The sequence below is a fragment of the Notolepis coatsorum genome (assembly GCF_963971535.1).
Source record: "Notolepis coatsorum genome assembly, chromosome: 1".
Taxonomy (NCBI): Eukaryota; Metazoa; Chordata; class Actinopteri; order Aulopiformes; family Paralepididae; genus Notolepis; species Notolepis coatsorum.
In genome coordinates, this window is record NC_140165.1 from 13,617,250 (window position 1) to 13,632,613 (window position 15,364).

Sequence of the window (15,364 nt, forward strand, 5' to 3'; positions counted from 1 at the left end):
CACTAGACTTTCACGTTTCCTGTTTACCTATCGCCTCACGCCTCAAACGACAACGGGGCGCACGCCAGCAGAGATGCTGATGGGGCGTAGGCCCAAGGCGAGATTGGACTTGCTGCGTCCAGACATGAAGGCGAAAGTACAGAGGAAGCAGGAGAAGCAGAAGGAGCGTCATGATCAGCACGCAAAAGAGAGACAATTAGGACCTGAGGACAAGGTCTATGTGAGGAATTTCAGTACTATCAACAAGCAACAGTGGCTGCCTGGCGTTATTCTGAAACAGAGTGTCCCAGTTTCCTATGTCATTCAACTGACTGATGGACGTGTTTTCCGTAGACACCAGGACCATGTACGCCTACGCCACGACACCAGTTCAGAGACGGATCGCACCACGGTGGATACCCGTGGGGAACAGACTATGGGAGAATGTTGTTTGCCAGTGACTACGGTACCAGTGACAGACTCCCCAGGAGAGGTGTCTGTGTCCCCAAGTAGAGTTGACACTCAGACCCCTCTCATGCTCTCAACACCAGAGCCACCCAAACCTCAGTCACCTGTGGTGTGTCCGAGGTCACCAGCGGTATTGCGCAGGTCACAGCGTGATCGCAGACCTCCCGACAGACTGAACATTTAACGAGACAGTTATGAGAGTAATGACTGTTGGTAATATGTTTTTCAAGTGCCTTATTTGGTAAGCTGTTGCTAAGTCATTTATTTGGTATATATATATTTTTTTGGAAAGTGTACAAGGATAAGACACTACTGTTATTATTTTTGTATTACATGGACATTTTGGTAATGTTGAAATTTAAAGGGGGAGGGGTGTTATAATGTCAGCTTTATATATATATCTAGGGTTAATATTGATGCAGTATCTATATTAACCCACTAGAGGGAGCTATCGCCCAAGGCATATTATTTTGTGACTACAGATATATACGTGAGGTATTCTCCGTATCAGGGGCCGGCGTTCTTACCGGTATGTCTAACGTGCGCAGGGTGTAAGACGCACCTGTATTGTATTGCTCCCGTTACCCACTAAACTACTCAACCAAATGGATCACAAGCGTGTTGTGTGGCTTACTTATTATTAGAGGTTACCACATACACGACATACAGATAGACAGTACTGCTACATCTATACATTTATGACATACCAGATTTGCAAATACAGTACTGTTTGTGATACAAAAAGAGTCCAGAAAAGAGAGTATATACATTTGACGTAGAAACTGTACATTGGAGGAGGTTGGGTAGATGGGGTTGGGTGGGTGGGGGACACTGTACAACTGTACAAGCAAAACTGTACATTGGAATATTGACAACCATACTTGGTCATTTATTGTACATTGGAGGGGGTTGGGTTAGGACATTTACAGGGGCCAGTTTCGAATTGCAGTCTCCCGTAGGTGTTCTTTGAGAGTGGTTTTGAAAGTGGGTAGTGATTCACATTCCTTTACAGCTTTGGGTAGGGCGTTCCGCATTGATGTGGCATAATTGCGAAACGTGTTTAGTCCCTTGTTTGAGCCGAATCTGGGTTTAACATGATTTGTGGAGCTCCCTCTGGTGTTGTGATCGTGGTATTCACTGACCTTTGGGAAGTATTTTGACATGTACATGGGTACCTTGGTCGTGTAGTGTATCTTGTAGGTTTACATCTGAAAATGTTTTGAGGAAGTGTTGTTTTCCCAATACAATACATCATGAGACCCAGGGGATAAAGTGTTGTCACTTGTATTATTTTTTTTAAACATTTAACATATATATATATATTTATATATATAATTTTTTTTTTTACTTAACTCTATTCATATTTTACAAAATGTGCACTGTAGTGCACAACCGGACTTCATTGGTCGTAAAACAATAAGAATCATAGGAATATTTTGGAATTATGAAAATTGCATCCACATTCACATTGTCTTTTCACTGGCCAAAAGTGCGTGTGACAACGAAGAAAAGAAAACTTCTAATTTGATTCTTCTGAATTGTTCCTGTAGCAGGCAGGCCCCTTTTCTGAAGTAGACCAGTGTTCCTCTGGGAACCGTGTCAGTCAAGTACATGACTGAATTACCACCTATTCCCATCTGTTCATCTGTGTCATTCTTCCATGTTTGCTCTGATTAAAAACCTCAGATCCCTACATTTGGTTTTGGCCCATGAAGCCGTCTTTATCAACTTCATGTGGCTCAGTGCATTGCTATACTGAGATATATTGTTTGTATATATGATATAAATGCATGCTTGTGCGTTGCTACACTGAGATAGTCTCATGTATCTGCCATGACCGACTACCTTGTTGTTGTTGTCCTTACAGTATGCTATGCTGTAATTTGTCCAGAACAAAGCTTCTTTGTGGGTAGTGTACTAATATTTCATAACTGTCCTTTCAGAAAGCACTGAGCACACTACAGGTAATAGTTCAGACCTCCTTCTTGAGTGTTATAGGGAGAAAAATATCTAAATAAGATGAAGAGGGTGGGGTATGCTATTGACCTAAATAATACATCTGTATTTTAGATTTTTCACTGGAAGAAGACATATCATCCCGTCATCTGCAGCTGGCTGTGCGTAATGAAGAGGAACTAAACTAACTCCGGCATGTTGCCCAAGAAGACTAATGACTATGCGCAACATTGACAAGACAAATTAACCAAACCGGTCTGAATACATGTAATTGTGCTTATGTACCGTTTCCATAAATGGGAAGAATGAATACTTAAGTATTTATGTTGACGAGGAAATGTGTTGTTTTGTAATCCATTGTAACTAATGCATCGTTCTGCCGTGGTTTGATTTGATAAGTCAGCTAGACTGAAAGTTTAGCAATATATTGTAACTATAACTATTATAATTATATACAATAATTGTGATTCAAATCATCCCACCCTCCGGCTCATTGAAACAGTACCATAGCAGTCATTACGCGGTAACAAATGCACCATGATGGCAGCAATTTATGCATTTCCACATGTATGGATGAGATATGCATTATGCAGTGTGATCTATATTTTAATTAATCATTAATTAGCTTATGCTTATATACAAATTGGCTTGGAAGGAGTGAGACTCGTTCCCCGTCTGGTTCAAATAACTACAGATCGAAACAATTAAATACATGTTTTGTATAATTAGAAGACCCCTTCCCCTCAATGTAGACTATTACATTAGAATGCATTGTTCCTTCATGGGAAATGGTGGTTGGCTCTTAAAAGAGCCTTTTGATGTGAAATTATGTTCTGCTTGGACGCTTACTTCTTCTTGAGAGCTGCTTTCTTCGCTGCTTTGGGCTTGGCAGCCTTCTTCGCTGGAGCCTTCTTGGGAGCAACAGGCTTTTTCGCCTTCTTTGGGCTCTTGGCTACTACCTTCTTGGGGCTCTTGGCTACTACCTTCTTGGGACTCTTGGCTGCGACCTTCTTGGGACTCTTGGCTGCGACCTTCTTGGGACTCTTGGCTGCGACCTTCTTGGGACTCTTGGCTGCGACCTTCTTGGGACTCTTGGCTGCGACCTTCTTGGGAGACTTCTTGGCTGCAACAGCCTTCTTAGCTGCAACAGGCTTCTTAGGCTTTTTAGCGGTGACTGGTTTCTTGGCCGCTGGCTTCTTGGCTTTAACCTCAGCCTTCTTGTTGAGCTTGAAAGAGCCGGAGGCTCCGGTACCCTTGACCTGGACCAGGGTTCCCTTCGTCACCAGACTCTTGATGGCAGTCTTCACACGAGCCTTGTTCTTATCCACGTCGTAGCCACCGGCAGCCAGAGCCTTCTTTACGGCAGCAAGAGACACGCCGCTCCTCTCTTTAGAAGCGGACACTGCCTCGACGACCAAGTCACTGACGCTGGGACCTGCTTTCTTGGGTCTGGGAGCTGCCTTCTTCTTGGCAGCCTTAGCCGGAGCGGCCGGAGCGGCGGGAGCTGGAGCTGGGGCGACTTCTGCCATTATTCTCTCGTTCTCTGCTGCGAAACAAAAGCTGAAGTAACTAGGAGTGTCAACAGACTGATAGTGTGGCCGAGGCAGGGGGCTGGTCTTAAACACTGCATGAGAGCCTTGTAGACTCAACCAGCCCGGTCCTCCTCTGTACTGTCAAAATGCTCTGTCGCTTGTGTTTTCTCTTCGCATAAAATTGTTAAAATACACAACTATGAATATTGCAGAAATCTAACGCCAAGTGGCCCAGCTAGTAGACACATGTCCCGTCAGAATCAAACTATTTGTAGAAACGTGGTTAATTTGTGGACGCTCCAAAACAATAATGTGTGCCGTCACCACTGTTGTGCAGCTACTTTTTTCTTGTATTTATCTCTTACAATTCTTTAGAGTAAATTAGAATCCGACAAAATCTCGTTTTCCAGCGAGCCGAGCTACCTGACAAGGAACTGAAAGAAAGATGAGTCCTCTGGGGTGACGCGTTTAGTTTTAAATGGGTGACTTTTCAGTGTTGGTAAACACAGTCTTTTGTTGGTGGTGGCCTGTAGTGTGGGTGACCTCGACTTCGTTTGAGTAAGTGGAAGATTTAATGTGGCCTATATATGGATTAAAAAAACTGAAATTAGTCCTACCTTTATGAGTATGTACCGTATACAAGAAACATAGCTACATTTAGCTTTTTGTTTACAATACAGGCTTTAAAAGACAACTGAAACAACATCTAACAGCCCTACGCCTGCACATTATGTACATGTAGACACACACACATACCCATAGTTACTTTTATTTTACTTTATTGTATTTTTTGTGACAGGAATATTAGTAGCCTATACAAATAGGTGGTAAGAGTATATGGTTTCTCACTGCTTGTGAATTGAGTGCATATTTAATATATAGTGTTATGTAATGTATATTGTACTATGTATGATTCCATTATGTTTAGGAATGCGGTATCATGTAATATGTTTGATAGAAAGTATATTGTCACTTTCTGATTTTTAATTCCACTTGGTTGCTTGTCTGAACATGTCTTATCTGTAACATGTTTATATGTTATGTGTGGACCCCAGGAAGAGTAGCTGATGGGTCAAACGAACTATCAAAACGTACACGGACCCTGATGTTTTGCATCAGCTAATGGGGATCATAATAAAATCATACTGTAAGAAAGAAGTACACAAACAGTCCATGCAAGGCCTCTATTGTTAGTGTCTATTGGTGTAGTACATGTTGATACATTCTGAAGAAATGGTTCAAGGAATGAAACATACTATGTTTCTACTACCTGTACCATAGTGGGGCATTGGTTTACTTTATACACATGGCCCATGGTGAGACCCAGTCCTGTGTAAATGTTGGTGTCTGTTTAGTAACCCAAACAAGAGGAAACCATCGGCTCAACTCAGCATCATCAGAAAACATCTCTTACAAAAATGTATCCTGGCATTCCTATGATAAAAAATTATGCCATGTACCATTGATATCATGTTTTTTTTAAGGGCACCCCGTGAAACACAAAAGAAACAATTGAGCTGCTGATCAGTTTGATCAAAAGTGTCCTTATTGGTAAATACTGCTCAGAAAAGTTAGGCCCAAATCTGTGATTTTATGTTGTATGACAGAAACACATCTAGAGAAATTGTGACTAGATTTGAAGCATTAACATTAAGAGTGGAGAGAGCATGGTGTGCATTTGTTTCACAATGCATTTGTTGAAGTCCAAACCATAGGGGATGCCTGATGTAACATTTCAGCCAGATGTGGACGCTGCGTATCCTGCTAAACATGGAGGGAGAGGGGACCGGAGGTGATCAGTATTGCTGAAGTCATATTTTAGACTTCCGATTGCTGGAGTTTGATGTCAACAATGTTATAAAAGCTTATTGTTGTTGTAATAATGTATTTAACATTTAACGTATGTATGGGGTGGTTAATCTTTTTCATTATAATTATATGAGCCTATTTTTCGAATAGCATTTCCACTTTGAAAATGCTAAAATAAACATTATCCATGTGTATTATAAAGACCAATACTGTATTATTGATCAGGGTTCTAATACTGCAGGTGATATTCATTTACTGTATAATTGTGACGTACAAGCTAGAATTCTATCCAATCTAGCTACTTGTCAACAACCTAAAAATCACAGGATTTTGACTAGTAAATATATAATTTGCAACTTAATAGCCATCCAAACTATGATTACAGTTGCTGTCATTTTTACTAATCAATAAGTAAGATATACAATTCCATCTCCCTACAGACCATGAGACAAACGAAATGTAGGACATTTTTTTAATAGAGAATTTTAAAAATGTAATACCGGGCACTCAACCACTTTGATGAACAGCGCGATCATGAGATTAATAGGAATAAGTCTCTCACGACAGAGTGGATGGCTCTTAAAAGAGCCTTTGGGTTAATAGTCAGTGAACAGCGTAGTTTACTTGGAGCTAGTGTACTTGGTGACAGCCTTGGTCCCCTCAGACACAGCGTGCTTCGCCAGCTCACCGGGGAGCAGCAGACGCACAGCGGTCTGGATCTCCCTGGAGGTGATAGTGCGGCGCTTGTTGTAGAGAGCCAGGCGCGAGGCTTCTCCAGCGATGCGCTCGAAGATGTCGTTAACGAAGGAGTTCATGATCCCCATGGCCTTGGAGGAAACGCCGGTGTCGGGATGAACCTGCTTCAGGACTTTGTAAATATAAATGGCATAACTCTCCTTCCTGGACTTTCTGCGCTTCTTGCCACCCTTTGCCGTTGTCTTAGTGACGGCTTTCTTGGAGCCCTTCTTGGGCGCTGGCTTGGCTGGTTCAGGCATATTCGACGGCTTATCAGAATCGAATGGTGATGGTTGCTTACGTTTCCTGCCTTATTTATAGGAGGTCGATGCAAATAGTACTGCGTGGCTTCTACGATACGATTGGTTGGGCGTGGCGCACGTGTGTAGAGCTAATAGAGCATGCATCTCTCTCATCATGGGTAAAAAGGGAACGATAAGAAAATGTACACATTGACAATATTTTGGTTTATTATTTGGCAGTGCTGGGAAAAGTATTGAGCAAAAGTACAAATACACTAATAGAATAGTACTGCAAAAAGTCCTCAATTTAAAGTACTTCTCATTTAAATAGTTTCTAATCAAGTAAAAGTATACATACAAGTATTAAAGTATCCTAGACCTACATTATATATATCATCAAAAGTAAAGATATTTGTTCAATAAAAGTGTGCTTAAGACTATATATTGATCCAGTCTCCTGGTTGTACCACAACATCCAGGTCAACTAACTGGAGACTAGTTTAAACTAGTCTCAACATTGTAACCACCATGTTATAAACAGATGATTATGACTATTGATGTTTGTGCTGTCAGGAACACAACTCCCCAATGTTAGCCTCCTCTCTCCATTGACTTCCATGGTGAAATTGAACACGGAAAAGTCACTGCAATTGCACTTAGTCAAGAAGGCAAATCAAAAACTATTTGTTTACACTAGCAAGATGAGACCATTTCTCACCATCACTGTTTCAAATACATATCTACATGCAATTTTTCTTTCAACAATAAAGATATTGTTGAAAGAAAAATTGCATGTAGATATGTCTCCGAATCTGGTCCCTCACAACAAAGGAAATTACAGAACCCATAGCAAGACTTTACAATAGCGCTTATACAATTCATGGTAAATGTCCACCCTGTACTCACCACTGAACTGCACTCTCACACTCCTCTGCTACAACTTTTCAGAACTACACAAAAAAATCTAGCCACTAAATTATATTATGCTCAGAAATAACTCTTCCCCAACACTCACAGCTTTACTCCCAAGACACAATACAAGTAAAGAACGCATCACAAGATCAATCTCACATGCACTCATTCCAGTACCGGCTTACAAAAATAACTATGAAGTAAGATCATTTTTCCACACAAACACTAACATTTGGAACGAGATCCCATTCCACATCAGAGCAATAACCTCCATCTCTCATTTCAAATAGGCCTACAAACAACATCTGATGCTAGAACACATCTGTAATCATTGATCTGACTCCTTCATATAGGTCTTAATCTGGTTGATACTGTCGATTTGTATACTGCTATGACTGTATGTTTGTCTTTGCTGTCCACAATGACTATAATGCAATGTCTTTGTCAGGATTATATGATTGTATGTAGTGCAACTGCCTATTTATTTTGTATTTAAATTATTGTTTCATGTGCTGCAGAACAGGAACCTGCTGAAAAACTGTTTGTAACTGAGTCAGGACAGTTTAAATGTACATTGTGAAATGTCTTATTTTTTTACCATTTCCTGTATAAATAAAGTAAAAGAAAAAAATAAATGAAAACATATTAAATTGTATGGGAATTTACCTCAAAACTATTTAAATACCTTTAATTGTCCACATAGGTAAATTGTCTTGCACTCAGTCCTGCAGTAAACATACTCTTATTCTAAATTTGGAATGTAAGAGATGGTCTTGTCACTATAGTCTTACATGTGAAGTGTTGATTAAAAATATATAATATATAAACTGTATGTTAGCAATGTACAATAACACTGTACACACCGTATACACTGTTTTTGGACTATATTACACGTAAAACGTATGTGTTAACAATACCGACCAGGTATTAGTGCCTCGCAAAGTGCAGATATGAAGTGTTCCCCTTTTTTTGTATGCATTTAAGAGGTTTTGTTCTTCATCAACCATAAAGTTCTCTCCACATTTGATACATTGGCCATTCAGACTGTAATTGTGATGGGGAATATGCTTATATTTTTGGTATCATAACCGATTAAGCCAACGATGACTTGTGTTAATTAAGCAATATCACAGCTATGGGGAGTATTTCGGCCCTGCGTCTTGCTGACAGCCCTGTGATATAATAACAGCATGTCACGAAGTGAGCTATTGATTTTATAAAACGGTTACCAAGTAGCCTAATATGAAAGTAAGATTTACACTTACATTTAATTTGTTTTTATTAATACATAATAATGTTCAAAATATAATTTACTTTGATTTACATTCATCTGTATGCTGCCATTTATTGTGCACCAACTGGCACAGGCAGAGATGGTATAAACAGCAGACTTATTTCTTGAAGAGGTGGCAAGATGGTACAAGGCAGAGCAGATTGCTTTGAGCTACCCCGTTTTATAATTATTGGCCATGGCCTTAGTGAATTATGTTATTTCTTAGCCAGCAGGTGTGCGTCAAAACTTTAATACACACGTAGTTTGGCTCAAGATGAATCACCATTCTAAATTATTCTGCTATCCAACACAACCCATATAGCTCGCTTGTTCGACAGACATCTCATGGACAACTGCATGAGACTTGGATTGCAAGTTGTAAAATAGTTTGTAAACAGATGTTTTGCTCCAAATCTCCATTAACTTCAATTCATCAAGTATTTTGACCATTTATGAGGATTACCACAGTGGAGATATGCGAGAAGAAACCAAAGTATTCATGAATTCAAGGCATCACCACTTGCACAAATTGAAAGTAGGCACTTCCGGCTGACTTCCGGTTGCCAATAGTACTTCCTGTCCCATCCAAATACATTGGTTTTAGCTACTTTTCTCCCCTTATTTAAACAACTTTGTCGGCACAGAGAGGCAATGAAACGTTTGTATTATTATAGTATAGAATGTATTTAATAAGCAAACGTTTGTCAGCAGGGTTTTTGGGCTGTATTTCATGTAAAAACGTTTACTGTTAGTTTCCTTGCTCAGCCAGCATTAGCCTTCATTAGCTAACAGAAGCTAGTGGTTAAACAGGCCGGATTAGCTTTGAGCTAACTATCTTTCCCGACCCATGTATTCATTCCATTCTAAACATAACGTTAGTTTACAAAACATGACCTGTCTATATAACGTTGAGGAACAAATTATAAGTGTGTGGGTGTGTGTTTTGGTGAACATTGGACTGCAAACAGAAAATGCATCACAGTTAGACAGTAGCTACTGTTAGCTGCCCTCCGGATTAGCTTTGAGCTAACTATCTTTCCCGACCCATGTATTCATTCCATTCTAAACATAACGTCAGTTTACAAAACATGACCTGTCTATATAACGTTGAGGAACAAATTATAAGTGTGTGGGTGTGTGTTTTGGTGAACATTGGACTGCAAACAGAAAATGCATCACAGTTAGACAGTAGCTACTGTTAGCTGCCCTCCGGATTAGCTTTGAGCTAACTATCTTTCCCGACCCATGTATTCATTCCATTCTAAACATAACGTCAGTTTACAAAACATGACCTGTCTATATAACGTTGAGGAACAAATTATAAGTGTGTGGGTGTGTGTTTTGGTGAACATTGGACTGCAAACAGAAAATGCATCACAGTTAGACAGTAGCTACTGTTAGCTGCCCTCCGGATTAGCTTTGAGCTAACTATCTTTCCCGACCCATGTATTCATTCCATTCTAAACATAACGTCAGTTTACAAAACATGACCTGTCTATATAACGTTGAAGCGGCTTTATCCAGGCCAATGCTAGCTAGACTATTCAAAAGCAAGTGATGGTCTACTGTATCAAACGCCTTTGAGAGGTCTACAAAGAGAACTGCACAATGCTTCCCATTGTCCAGGGCTGAAATAATGTCATTATTGTATCATCCCCCGTCATCTGCAGCTGGCCGTGCGTAACGACGAGGAGCTCAACAAACTGCTGGGCGGTGTGACCATCGCTCAGGGTGGTGTGCTGCCCAACATCCAGGCTGTCCTGCTCCCAAAGAAGGCCGAGAAGGCTGCCAAGAAGTAAATTATTTAGCCTCTTCGACAAACTCCACAAAGGCTCTTTTCAGAACCACCCAACTAATACCGAGAAAGCAATACTTCTTACAATGGAAAAACTGACTGCATCCTATACTGTGATGTCTACTCGTACAAAATATTGGGGCTCACTCTTGACTATTATGAGTTAACCTATTGAGGACGTGCCTAGTATGACAAGTTAAACGTACTGTCCTCTCCACCTACAATTTCCACCTGGGAGCAACTAATGACGAAAATCACCTCTTACTGAATCATCTTAATCGGAATTCCATATAGAATATTTATGTGGAGAAAAGTTTTGCTTTACCATATAATTGCCTTGTTTGACTCCATATCCTTTTGACATTTACATTAGTCGCTGAGAGCGTTCCAGCCAAATTAGTGTTTTAATTTCACTATATTAGATCAGAGTAGATTAAAATCAATTGTCATTGTACAGCACAAGTACAACGAAAATAAATGGGCATTTAACTAGAGTACACATGTAACAGTAAAGTGCAATAGGATAAAACAAGTATCTATAAATGAGTACTACTACTGAGTTATAATGCTGATCAGATGTATGTACAGTGTTACAGGTATAAAGACACTATGTAAGTTATACTGGCCAGAGGTAATGGGTATACACATAGTTACACAGTATATAAAAAATATGATATGCAGGTGTATTCAGACAAGTGGATAGATATATACTATGCATATATGCAGCATTATTGTACATGCTATCACACAAGAGTTACATAGAATATAGTTTGAGGTCATGTGGCAGTAGTATAGGCAACATAGTTCAGAGTTTGAACAGTATGAATATCCTAGAGTATAGGATTTAACTATTAATTTAACTGACTAGAAGTTAGCCAATATGAAGTACCTTATGTATAAGAATGACTCACTTTCTCCATTGTTATTGCCCCAAACTACAGCTAAGGAATTCTAACTCATCATGTATAAGGCAGTTATACTTGTTTTTAACCCTCCTGTTTACAACCTTCCCTTGTCAGGCTTTATGTAGCTCATGATGAATGAAATCTACAATTACTTTCATGAACATAAAAAAAAGATACACACGGAAGATACATTTAACTTCCCTTTTGGGAGAGACTCACCTAAAATGTCAAATGTCTGCGTACTGTGTATGAACTGCATGCTGTACAGCAAATACATTCTTTCCACCCCTGAAAATACGCTGTATCTTTTATTTATTAAGCTCCTATTACTGCATATTCTGCACAGCAGTGACAATTCCGAGATTATATTTGTGATACTTGCCTCATTGCCTCGTAACATCACCTACAGTCTCATCATGTATAAGGCAGTTATACTTGTTTATTAACCCTCCTGTTTACAACCTTCCTCTGTCAGACATGTGCTTTCTTTCATCATTAATTCCTCCACACAGGACATACAATTAATGGTCGCAATTGTCATTGAATTTGAAGTGTTTTATTCAAACGTTGTACATCTGTGGTGTTTCAAGTTAAATCTGATCAGATAGAAAAGCAATGGGTGAGACTACAATACAGTATATATTACTACAAGGTGGCAAATATATCCGCCTAGAACGCCCTCCAGTGGACACAGATATACATGCAGGTAGACAGACACTAGTGTGTAGTTACATATTATGCAGTTAGACATTTACTTAATTGGAGAATGTTGATTGTTATAAATCCGGTTTGATTAGTGGGTCCTACTAACGCAGATACTTTACCACAACGAGTTGAGTCCTTTATTGTGGAAATACATAAATTGCTATCATTATGGTGCATTTATGTTCGTGCGTAAATGACCGCTATGACGCTATTGGAATGACTACGGGTGATGGCCCATTAGTGGACACAGCAGATTCATGTAATTGTATCTATTCAGACCGGTTTGGATCATATGTTGGCACATAATTATGTTCCCCACTACCTAACATTAAATATCTACACAAGCAACCATTATACAGAACAAGTGGAACGTTGTCTCACAAAAGGCTTTTATGGACCCCCACTATTTATATCAAGTTACACAACCAAATTGTATTTTGACAAACGGAAAGATTGCATTTTCAAGAAGAGGTGGGTGGCTCTGAAAAGAGCCTTTGTGGAGTTTGTCGAAGAGGCTAAATAATTTACTTCTTGGCAGGCTTGGCAGCCTTCTCGGTCTTCTTGGGCAGAAGGACAGCCTGGATGTTGGGCAGCACACCACCCTGAGCGATGGTCACTCCTCCCAGCAGTCTGTTGAGCTCCTCGTCGTTACGCACGGCCAGCTGCAGATGACGGGGGATGATACGACTCTTCTTGTTGTCACGGGCAGCGTTTCCAGCCAACTCCAAGATCTCAGCGGTCAGGTACTCGAGCACAGCCGCCAGATAAACCGGGGCACCGGCTCCAACACGATGAGCATAGTTGCCTTTACGCAGCAGTCTGTGGACACGACCCACGGGGAACTGAAGCCCGGCGCGAGAGGAGCGAGTCTTGGACTTAACTCTGGCCTTTCCTCCGGTCTTTCCTCTTCCAGACATGTTTATAATTCTCTTTAGCTAAACGAATTAGAAAATGAATGCAGAGAGTTGGAGAGTCGCCTTTTATCTTTGGGCTTGTGTTTTCTCACCCAATCAGGAAAGACGTTTTCTTGGCGGTTTTTCCAAAAGACGAGTCCTCCAATCCTCGTGTGAGATGTAGGCGGAATAACGAGCTCACAGAGTGGAGACCAATCAGAAACGACCGCCCCTCCACGTTAGTAATATAAGGCCAGAGTTTCAGCACAGCAGCGTATTATTCTTGTTCGATTGAAGAAGAAAAGATAGTTTCTCGTAATGGCAAGAACTAAGCAGACCGCTCGTAAGTCCACCGGTGGCAAAGCGCCAAGGAAGCAGCTCGCCACCAAGGCTGCCCGTAAAAGCGCACCGGCTACAGGCGGCGTGAAGAAGCCACATCGTTACAGGCCCGGTACTGTGGCTCTGAGAGAGATCCGTCGTTACCAGAAGTCCACCGAGTTGCTGATCCGCAAGTTGCCTTTCCAGCGCCTGGTCAGAGAAATCGCCCAGGACTTCAAGACCGACCTGCGCTTCCAGAGCTCTGCTGTCATGGCTCTTCAGGAGGCCAGTGAGGCTTACCTGGTCGGTCTGTTTGAGGACACCAACCTGTGCGCCATCCACGCCAAGAGGGTGACCATCATGCCCAAAGACATCCAGCTGGCTCGCCGCATCCGTGGAGAGCGCGCTTAGATCGGCTTTTGTTTTCCTACAGTCATTAACCCAAAGGCTCTTTTAAGAGCCACCACCGTAATCCTGAAAAGTACATTCCTTTAACTCATTTTATACTAAAATCATCACTTTATTCTGATATTTAGACTAGCTACAGTAGGGCTAAAGCAGAACAGACTGCAAATGGCTATATAATATTTATTGATCACCTTGGGGACATTCGTTATCATAGGAGGGGAGGTACAGGTAGTATAATATATACATGTTACAGAATTATATTGGGGTGGAGAAGTAAACATTTAATAAAAAGGCAGTGTAAACAATATACAATATAATTAACTGGATATGGATAACAAGGTTGTCCTCGTAGTAGGTTCGTCTGGGAACATGGGGCCTCATTTTGAGAAGCATCTTAGTAATGTGCGACCATAGGGCTGACCCCCATGATTCAACACATTACATTGACCTCGATAGGGAAATTCAAAGTTTTACAGTCGAGACTCGAGTAAAGTAGTTTGAATATGGTCATCTGTGTCTTGTGTTAATTACAGCTCAATGAAATAAGGTAGCAGTCCATAAGGTGACATATTGCTATATTTTCATTTATATTTCATGGTGCTGTAATTAACAAGGATTTTCTCTCAAGGGCATATATACTGGGAGGAATTAGCTCGGGAGTCAATACATTTCCATCTGTACGAGGTGCTTAATTTATGTCATATCAACTTTGCTATTTTGCCCTTATTTTCTTTTAGGAGCAACAATGTAACCGCACAGGTTCATACACTGAGACAATAGGACATTCTTTATTGGTAGTTTAAAATTCAAGATGACAAACTGGTTTTCAACTCAATGTTGCAGCAATCAACAACAGCTAAAAAGTAACCCATGACCATACACCCATAATTATACATGTTCCAATCATACATATAACTCAGAGTTAAGGGCCAATAGCCTTTTTCTGCCCCTTCTCTCATTGAGGGCAGGTAGTGAGAGGAATCAGCTCAGCGACCAGATTTCCATCTGGTTTCATGCTGAACTAGTTTGAGGGGCTTCATTCATAATGTCATTAAAATTAACAGACTCAAACGTTGACACATGACTCGGGAGAAAAGATCAATCATGCCGTCCTTGTACATTTATTTCCAAGTATTTAACATTCATTCAGTTGCTATTTTACAGATTTGTTGTTTTTGGAGCATCAATGTAGTTCCCTCGTTTACATAGGTACATTATACATAGACAGTAATGTTACATCTAGACATGTAATAATAGAGTAAACTTGTACCCATACAGTGTTACATCTAGACATACCAGATCTAGTAATAATAGAGTAAACTTAACTTTCGTCTCAGTAACAATGTTCATAAAGTGTTGAGTGCTACAGTGTAGGTTAGTTTATTAGGACAATTCCACCATTGTGGGGCAAGGACTAAGAATAGGCGACTTCTC

At 40.4% G+C, this 15,364-nt stretch overlaps 3 protein-coding genes across 3 annotated transcripts; 1 reads left to right on the forward strand and 2 right to left on the reverse strand.

The window, feature by feature from the left end:
• Positions 1–6,364: 6,364 nt before the first annotated feature.
• Positions 6,365–6,739, reverse strand: LOC311241369 (histone H2B-like; the record flags this gene model as incomplete). Its single annotated transcript, XM_084330166.1, has 1 exon — positions 6,365–6,739. One exon carries the CDS (start codon positions 6,737–6,739, stop codon positions 6,365–6,367), a length of 375 nt encoding a protein of 124 aa, XP_084186292.1.
• Positions 6,740–12,835: 6,096 nt separating this feature from the next.
• Positions 12,836–13,228, reverse strand: LOC311222840 (histone H2A-like; the record flags this gene model as incomplete). Its single annotated transcript, XM_084307475.1, has 1 exon — positions 12,836–13,228. The coding sequence occupies one exon, from the start codon at positions 13,226–13,228 to the stop codon at positions 12,836–12,838; it is 393 nt and encodes a 130-aa protein (XP_084163601.1).
• Positions 13,229–13,522: 294 nt separating this feature from the next.
• Positions 13,523–13,933, forward strand: LOC311231470 (histone H3.2; the record flags this gene model as incomplete). Its single annotated transcript, XM_084318070.1, has 1 exon — positions 13,523–13,933. The coding sequence occupies one exon, from the start codon at positions 13,523–13,525 to the stop codon at positions 13,931–13,933; it is 411 nt and encodes a 136-aa protein (XP_084174196.1).
• Between the last annotated feature and the right edge of the window lie 1,431 nt (positions 13,934–15,364).